The sequence below is a fragment of the Gigantopelta aegis genome, chromosome 10, assembly GCF_016097555.1.
Source record: "Gigantopelta aegis isolate Gae_Host chromosome 10, Gae_host_genome, whole genome shotgun sequence".
Classification (NCBI taxonomy): domain Eukaryota; kingdom Metazoa; phylum Mollusca; class Gastropoda; order Neomphalida; family Peltospiridae; genus Gigantopelta; species Gigantopelta aegis.
In genome coordinates, this window is record NC_054708.1 from 84,119,197 (window position 1) to 84,129,284 (window position 10,088).

At 38.8% G+C, this 10,088-nt stretch overlaps 1 protein-coding gene across 1 annotated transcript in view; it reads left to right on the top strand.

The window, feature by feature from the left end:
* Positions 1 to 10,088, top strand: part of LOC121382538 (60 kDa neurofilament protein-like) — a 44,711-nt gene extending 34,623 nt beyond the window's left edge. Inside the window, exons 7-11 of the mRNA XM_041511996.1 lie at positions 2,490 to 2,599; positions 5,999 to 6,153; positions 6,858 to 6,962; positions 7,670 to 7,786; positions 8,411 to 10,088. Of these exons, the coding sequence (XP_041367930.1) occupies positions 2,490 to 2,599; positions 5,999 to 6,153; positions 6,858 to 6,962; positions 7,670 to 7,786; positions 8,411 to 8,458 (535 nt within the window). The 3' untranslated portion in view covers positions 8,459 to 10,088. The remainder of the gene's footprint in view (positions 1 to 2,489; positions 2,600 to 5,998; positions 6,154 to 6,857; positions 6,963 to 7,669; positions 7,787 to 8,410) is intronic.

Genomic DNA, 10,088 nt, shown 5'->3' on the forward strand with positions numbered 1-10,088 from the left:
CTTTAACATGCCAAACGTTTTAAAGATGCAGACTCTAGTTTCAATCCATAAATTTGTTTAGTTATAATCTACAAACCTGTAACACATTTGGATTGAGTTATAACAGAGTAAAAGAGGAGTCTGTGACGTTGAAACGGTGAAATACCCTTAAAGATAGACTAAAACTCAACTCGATAACTTTTAACTCGATAATTCCCAGACGCACGTGCGTTTTTAAAAATATAAAATGTATTTTGTGATATTAAAAACACCAGGATGACCAGAAACACTTCGGATGTACAGAAATGAGTAATCTAAACAATAAAATCCAAGTAAAGTATGATTTCAATTATTAAAGCTCTAATAGTGAAAAATATGCCTTAGTGTTTAAAAACTAGGGTCTGTCACTTTAAAATAGACCTGTAGGTCTAATAAGCCATTATTGTTGTCAATTGTATTCTTTTCAAAATCCACATTTTGTTTCAAACTACATGTATTTACCATTTTCCTAAATATTGGCAAACCACCTTTTAATTATGAATCCTACAGGCCTATACTAAACTGTGGATAGCCGTAAATACTTGTAAAGAGTAAATATCGCAGATAACAATATCGAGTACTCCACAACATTCGTGTTGATGATTTGTAATATATAAATTAGTGTCGTTATGGTCTTGCACTGCTTACGAAACATCACCCTCTGTATGTGGAATGTGTACCTCACTTGTTGCCAATCTCTCGCTGGGATTGTTCCGCTGTCTTGGGTTCAAAATGACGCACACATCACCCTATACCAGTCTATTCATCCTTCACCTTTTTTGGCCTGTCACATATACAAACAGATCTACATGTTTATATAAAATCGTCTGTTAATTACAATTTTCATGGGGCAGGATATGGTTAAACCTCTATGTACATCTTTTAATTTTTAATTTTTGAAGGGATGCAATTGTGGTTTTAGTTATTTATGTCAGAAACGTTTCAAAAACATGTTGGTTGACTTGAATTGTTGACGTCATTGGATGTTTTCATTTTGCAACTTGTAACTACCGGTAATTTGTTATATTGATGAAATAAAACATAACAGTTGGTCTTTGAAAATATAATTTATTGATTCACAACAGTAGAGCAGGGTGTACTCTGTGGCATCTCGCTGGATTGAGGTACCATAGGTTGTAGGAACGATCCTTAACAGTGACCACCGATTAAACGTTGATGTGGGTGTCATTACACCCCAACGTATTGTCAGCTGACTGCAAGTGAGGTACACATTCTCATATGTAATGCACTACAATTGAGTGTGATCGCTCCACGCATGCGCAGTAAAAATGTTTTACATAGGCACAAACTGAAGAAGCCATCCTCGAAGTCAACTGAGTCCCCAGTGCAGGATGACACGAAAGTTCATCCAGCTGACCTTCCTGGAGTGCGGTCTCCCACCATAGTTTCTGGCGCGACTGAGAAGTCGCCCCCCACTCCAATAAGAACCACGCCACAGAACGCTGCAAGTAAAAGTCCCGCCGCGCCTTCATCTCCCACGGAGGAGGCGTCTCGCAAATCTGGTTCAGGAGACAAAAAAGCTCCTGCTGTACCACTGAGAAAGTCTCCTGCAACCACTTCTACGGGACAGCGACAACTATCGGGAGATAAACAAAAATAGACTAATCGTTTTTGGTTAGAGGGCCGCCATGTTGGTCCTGATAGAACACAGCACGAGTCAGTTTGTTAAATAGGTTTTGTTAGTGTAGTTGTTTTAGTTGAAATCTGCTCGTGTTTAACGTGTGGTCATGTGATGGGCTTGTTTTTGCTTTCATGCCGTCCATTATTATGAAAGGAGTGCAGCCGTGACCTTCATGGTACAGGACCATGTGTGGACGGAAAAGTCTGGCGACAAGGAGGACGAACAGACAGAGGACACGGGCGGTCCTGGTACGTCATCGGTTAGAGCGCTGTCATGGTTACAGTCTTGTTTGTTTTATTTGTAATACTGCACGAGACCGACACCGGATATTGCAATCTGTCGTCGTGACACGTCTTACTACATATTTTTCTACGATGACCCAGCTACAGAAAATACTTTGTTTAAATAATATTATAACTTAGTTATATCTGATAATTGATATGTTATACACATAATTATATTTAAGCCATTTAACAAGCCGATAGGTCAAGCAATTAATGAATAAATTGGTTGAATGTAGGATGAAATTGTAAAAATACATGGTATAGGCCTAGCATTTCACCATATACCGCTGCCATTTAATTTTTTTTTATAAGAACTACGTTTTAATGCCAAATATGTTTTTACAATGGTAAAGATATATTAACTTTACGAATACGAATGGTAAGTGTAACAGTAAAACATTAAAATAAAGCAAACACTCTAATACTGAATTTCTTTTGTCGTAGCAAGATAAATCGCTACAACAGTAGCAATATCCTGTGTCGGCCAAGGCAAGGTGTATGTTTTTGGTAAATCCCTTCTTTTACTATGTGTCGTCTGCTCGCAGAGTCGGGTTGCGCCAGGTCGTGGAACAAGTGATGAACGTACAGAGCTCCGCCACCACGCGTCTTGGAGACTACATCAATGCTGCTCAGAGCGGCAACATAGAAATCGCTGGTGCGTATGACCAACTCTCTAAAGCAGAAACCCGCTTTATAGCTTTACACTAACACCGCTGGGTCCGCTGTATACGCAGTGCATAAAGGATGCTGATACGTTAACACTAACGCATATATTACTCAGTACATATCACCCACCTACTAAAGACTTCCGTCAAATTATAACACTAAAGCATTTCTTCATTTAAAGATATATCTATGTCTTGAGCAGAAAACTGCGGAATTGTGCCATTAACACTGACATTGCTAGCTCTGCCTTATATGTCGGACACATATGACATAATTACGTCACATTTTACTCTAACGCATGCCTTTTTCGATGTATATCGTGCGATAAACACTTTCACAATTGTATACTAAGACACTGCGTCGTTGAAAGAGTCCAGTCGATTGATAAACACTTTCACAATTGTATACTAAGACACTGCATCATTGAAAGTCCAGTCGAGTGATAAACGCTTTCACAATTGTAGACTAAGACATTGCGTCATTGAAAGAGTCCAGTCGATTGATAAACACTTTCACAATTGTAGACTAAGACACTGTGTCACTGAGGGAGTCCAGTCGTCTGCTAAAGATGCTTTGCAACATTTCGCGCTAACACTTTGCATTATTCATACAGAATGGGGGTGGTAATCAAGAAACCTTGGTATATACTTGGTATATATTCCTCTGCATGTACACTGGTATTTTAACTTGTTATTTTCAGTAGTCAGCTCAACCGGGAAGGTCACTCTACATCTGTCTTTCAAATCATGCAAATGCTTTTCACCTTCGTAGAAATGCCCGTTTGATGTGCTTTATAGACAGACGTCAATATAATCAACAATTGTAGTTAATAGTATTAGAGAGTAGTATTCTTGCTTATGCTGACAATACATCAGTACAATGTATATGCGTGTATTTATATATATTGTACTCACGCACCACGTGAATACTTGTTATGGGCTTCCTATTTCATAACTTACAATTAACTAATGAGTTTTACATTTGTTTTATAGAACCCGTTGGTGTATACTTTAACAATGCATCTCCAATGCTGACATCTGTGATACTTTGATATTATTTTAACACAATTTGTTATACTGTTTACATTATGCTTTTTCTGTCCACATTGTCCTTAATAAAAGTTCGTGAATCGTTAGTTGAATGTTTGAATTGCCTAACTAGCTGTCTTCGCAGTAGCTGATTTGTCCACTCTGCTAGGTGCTATATAGACCTCGTTCGAGGTCAGACATCTGCCAAGGCTAGAGCTCGTGCCCTGCACATGCCCGGAAACGGTAGAAGCGTCTTTGTAGATTCCTCATTTTGTTTAAGCACTCGCTGGTTTTGTCTTGAAAATTCTCATTACTGTATATTCCACAGAAATAGTGGGTCGCTCCCGAATCTGCCAGTGCGAGATCACTATATCTCAACTTTGGGTATCAAAACACTATTAAATGATATCAGTCTGGACACTAATGCCATAGAATCTGTATGAGTTTTGTTTTACATGATTCAGTCTGAGTAAAGATTTCATATGAGTCTCGTTAAATCGACAATTAACGAGACATTCCTGTATGTGGTTACTGCCTGGAAATAGTACCTAAACACAGGAGACAGAAATAACACAACATCAGTAGATTTGTTTCGGTGTATGACCCCTGAAAATCACAATGTTTCGCATCTTTCAAACTGTATGTTTTGACATGCCTACATTGGGGAGTCTAAGCCATCTATGGGCCCATCAATGATGACATGCTTTGCTATAATGTTCCTAATATATATTTGCATGGAGAGGTTCGTAACATAAAACCGTGAATAATTATTGATGTCTTTATGTCACGCCTTTGTGGTATTTTCCTACAGGCAACTTGACCTAAATTTGTTCCATCGGCATTATTAGGTAAACACAGAATGACTCATTGCAATGATGATAGTTCATTGCAGGAAATAAGAAAGGTTCAGTAGAACAGTCGAGGTTTACACTGCCACCATTATGAAAAATATGCACGAAAATTAATTAATATTTTACTATACCTTGCAAGCACATGCAATTTATGTTCTTTGACATAACCAAGTGTGTGCGAGGCTTTCTTTGCCCTTTAAAATCATTGCGGATATAGCACGCTAAATGTTGATTTCTACTGTTAAACCGCTTCGTTGCGTAGATTAACCTTAGCATGCAGCATGGACATAGTGTTGGTGTTTTATTTCTTTTACATTTATGGTTGTGGTCTTTGCTTCATCTCTTAATTATTATTATTATTTAATTCTGTTTTATTTGCTTTTTGTTTAATACTTTTAATGTAGTGTATTTAAATTATTGAATATTACTAACGTCATAGGTGTGTAATGTTATGAATTATCCATGTCTGTATATATATATATATATATATATATATATATATATATATATATATATAAAAACTACAATGTAGTTTAATAGTACGGTGATATTAGTAATGGTGCGGATGACGTCCTATTGTCTGATTGGGTGTCAATACTCAACAGCCACCAGAGGACACGTTCCATTTGTTCCTTCCAAACTGTGTAAGACTTTAATTTGGAAACAAAAGCGTCACACTGAAGACAGCAACACTCATCCTTAATATCGTTGTAAAGAAACGTGTCTTCACAATCATCAGAACTAATTTCCATATACATGTACATGTAGGCTACTTCCTTTCTGCCAGCTGGGCCAGGGATAGATATAGATCCTTTTATCAAGTTCTTTGCTATGATTTACAACAGTTGCTGACATTCAAATGTCCTTGGGTTCATAAGAACCTATGTTGACTGATCTGGTGTTTTTTTTAAAAATGCACTTGAACGTAAGAGATGATTTTCCGTATGACTGCAAAGGTGTCAAAGGTGATGATGGATTTGGGGGAAGGGGATACTACCCCCTCTGAATATTATGCATCCCTTTGATTGAAAGGAAACATAACTGCCTCCCTCAGTTGCTGGCATTTCCTGACCCCTATGAACTGTATCATGACACCAAACCTTTGCTGTCACTTGCACTTCGTACTAAAAGATATAACATGTCAGAGTTTCGTTTCCCTTCACACTAACATCAGAACTAGCCTATCCTCTAAACCACGCAGAACCTTCTCAAACTGAACTGTTAAAAAGCTTTTGTCCACATTTACTGTTCAATGAGGTAGATATAGGAACAGCAACTGAAATTGGTATTAACACAGACTTCCCTCTAACAACGAACCACTAACCTCGTCAGACAGCTCGGATAGCCGAGGAGTATGCCCAGGATAGCGTGCTTTAACTTTAAATAAAAACGCAATGAGTAGGCTAAGAACTGTATCTGAACTAATAACCATGTGACTCTTGCACGACACATTTCAAACTAAACGCACGTGACTCCTGCACTCGATGTTTGTTTTGTTTTCGCGTGAAGATTCCAGCAAGCTGTCCATGAAGATGATGAGGGGGGAGGTGTCAGCCAGGACCACCTACCAGCGGACCGCGCACGGCCCTATCCAGATCGCTGAGGTAGCCCCAGACGGCAAGTACATCATGCTCGAAAACACGTCTTCTGAAGACCAAAGTGTGGTGAGTAGCGCTTCCGTTTGTTGCTTTCTTATCTTTTTCTTTCTTTTTCTTTTCAGGTGACGGATGTGTGTGTGTGTGTGGGGGGGGGGGGGGGGGGCTATTTATTTCTTAATATTTTCCTTTATTTCCATCTTTTTTCTTCTTTTTTGGGGGGTGGGGGGGTGGGGTTGGGGGAGGGAGTGGGGATCTGGCTCAGTGGGTAGGACACTCATCTATGGTGCTTGGGGACTTGCTCTCCTGATCGCCGACACCCTGTGTCACACAACTGAGTGGTATGTTCTGTCCTGCCCGAGAAAGCACATTTAGTCAAATGTAAATAATGCGCAATTCACGATAAAAAACCGACAATGGCCATACATATATTGATGGAAGGGAACACATCGAATTGTAGACCAAATTTAATTCACTACTAGCGTAGTAATGGCTGTATTTCATACCAAGTTGTAATGTGGGATTGAATGTCAGTAGTGTTGAATGTGCTGCCTATATGTTCCCAGTCAACTTCTGACAATATGAAATAATTTTTCATGCAGTCATTATTTCTTGTTGCTATCTGTGTGATCCTTTATTTCTTTCCATCAGTATACTATTCACTTTTCGGTGCTTTTGAAAAGAAGTAATAATGATGTGTATTCCACAAGAGCTTTCTTCACGAGTATTCCCTGGAGTTTTGTTTCCCTTAATTTGATGTCTCTGTTTTACAGGATGTTAACTTGGATGGCTGGAAGCTGACGAGGAACCTCGACGGACAGACAATACATGTTTACTCTTTTAGAAACTTCACACTGCGCGCCGGCAAAACTGTCAAGGTATGTAATAATGACGTCATAGCTTCTTGTGTGCAGTTATTAAAGTATGTTATGTGGACGTTTGTCTTAGAATTTTTTTTTTGGAAAAGGGAAGATGTTATTGCCAACAAATGTTATGTTGTAAAAAGTATTTTAGTTGCACTTATTTTTACAAACCCTGGTTATTCTAGTTTGGTTGGCCTACGTACTATATTATTATACAATTCTATCCCTTTTTAAGGAGTTAGTTCATGCATCCTTTTGTCCTTGGTCCCCACCCTAAAATATTTCCTGGGTCCGCCCCTGATGTTCACAATGGTCTTTGTGCTTCACTCAGACTACGTGACACACCTATCCGAAACATTGGGAAAATTGACGATCTGTTAAACTGACATGCCCTAGCGCTACTGGCGGTCACTTCGTTGTAAATAGCGCAACCAGCCTCTGTGGTATAGTGGTTAAATCATCGGACTTCATGGTGGTAGGTACTGAGTTCCCCTCCCGGTATCGGCTCCCACTCCAGAGCGAGTTTAGCGAATAAATGGGTAGGCGTAAGGCCACCATACCGACTTCTCTCTCTCACTAACCATTAACGTAGTCCTGGACAAATAGTCCAGGTAGCTGACATTTGTCATGGCGAGAGGATCAGGGCGCTTCGACCTTAATTGGACATAAACACAAAAATAACATGAAATAAATAACCTTAATTTAACGCTCGTTCGTTTCAGATCTGGGCCCGCGGCTCCGCGTCCATGGCGAGTCTGAACGACCTCGTGTTCCGGGACGAGGACAGCTGGGGCAGTGGTAAGAAGGTCACAACGTCGCTCATGACCGACAGAAACGAGGTAAGACCCGTGCTATAGTATACACCAACTACAACCATGCGGGGCGAAGCGGGGGTGGGGGTTAGGAGTGTGTGGTGGTGCATGTTTTACATAAAAAATGCTACCCATCCTAATTCTGACATCTGCTCAGAGAAAATCGGTTTTGTTGGGAGTCGGGCTGAGGTAAAAACAAATTTGGGGCCCGCGGAGTGTATTTGAAAGTGGGGAGGGGGGGGGGGGGGCCGTCACTTCAATGGTCTGGTGGATGAAAATATATCTATTTGAAGGCTCAAGCCTGTTATAGGGGATTCAGGAGCATGTTTCTCGAGAAAATTTATAATTTCAGGTGTTATAATTCGGCATTTTCAGACTTGTGAGCACAGTAACAGAGAAAAATGAGGGGGGTTGGGTGGGGTGGGGAGGTACATGGCTCCGCTGCTCCTCCCTGTCCCCACAGATACACCCTCGATCCTGCCAATGACGTTCGTCAATACACACATATTCACTATGATGTGTCTCTTATTAGGAAGAATATTATTTCTATTCAGGAATACGAAAAACTGATGACAACATTGTATTTGTACATTGGAAAAAAAAAATCGAAATGAAAGCGAAAGTTAAAATTATTTGTTTTTGTTCTTTCAGGAAAAAGCAACCCATGTTCAGCGAACCGATTATGCAGAGCATAAGTAAAGCTTCACTGTTCACTGTCAGCCACACCAAACGGAGCCACTGTTTGTTTTCATTCTCGCCGCCAGGTGGAGTATCAATACTTGCCTAGAGACTCGTAACGTGCTCACGTAGGGTGTTTGACGGAACAGCAGTTCCGGTGGCTTTCGACTTGTGCAACTTATTCCTATCAGTAACACCGTGACGTAATATCCGCCTTGCTTACAAACAACGTAAAATGTCTACGAGGAACCAGTCCATTTCTTTTTACACAGTGGTGATTCAGGAGAGTTGCGGCGGAGGGGGGGGGGGGGGGGGGGGGGATCCTTTGTCATGAATTAACGATGTATTTAAAGAAACATTTAGACCTTATAAAATATCTGCTATCTTGGGCATATTTCGTAGGTGCCTCTGAGTATATACCCAACACAGGCGTGTTTTAACCTTCAGTGGGTGTAAAGCACATATCAAATAGTTGATTGATTATGTACAACATATATAATGTAAAACATTTCAATTAAATTATGGATATCGGATTTTGGTGAGACGAAAGTAGTTTTCACTGATCACAAGTTATTTCTCCCCAACCCCCACCCCGTAACACTCATGGATCCGCTACCGTGACCGTCTTGTATGAATTTAAAAAAAGAAAGAAATGTAGAATACATTCCTTGTTCTTATATAACCATACATGTATATTTGTCCATTACACTGTACCTTTTGGCTATCTATCACTTGTGTTGTTTGACGCACTGTTTGTCGTGCTGGTGTTTTGACAGTAATATTTCGTAGTTGCACAATTTCACGGAATTGTTTCCAGTTCAGTAAGACATCGACAGGTGATCATTGTTAAACGAATCATTACTCCGCAATACATTTCCATATCGCAGACATAGTTATAGGTTTCTGTCCCCTCTCTAACACACACGTGTACTACCATATTCTATAGTGGTTGTAACATATTTATTACTATTATCATATGACAGTGGAGTATTATAGTGTTCATGTTGGTGCTATACACAATTAATATAAACATACTGTTACATACAGGGTTTCATATTTATAATAATAATATAATAAAGATAATAATAATAATAATAATATAATAATGATGATGATGATGATAATAATCACGGATCAATGGTTGTGACAAATACTACATTCCATACGTTTTTTGTTTGTTATGATTTAAATTTGTTTTGTATATAAATTAGTACATATTGCAGCTAACAAATTAAACTGATATTGCAAAACCTTTTTTTTTTTTTAACTTTTTTACTGCGATTCGTGTTAACACCGAAGAAATAGGCTAACTGAAGTATATGAAAGATGAAAAAAGTTATAATAATTATATTACTTTTATTTGTTGCAATATTTTTACATGTCATGACATTTTTTATTAACCTTCAGCAGAACAAACGAAAGAGATATTTATCTTATTATTACAAAATAACTTATTTTCATATATAGATGTAGAACAAAAAATAATATATTATCACCTGCAAGGCAATGCCAACGAGCTATGAGCGCTGTGTAGCACTAGTTGTTTAGAACGTAGTTTCAGACACTTGAGTTATAAATGTAGTATATACATGTACTTGGGACTTTGTACAAAAATATGTATATTTTAGCTTGAATAAATATGTTTTACATA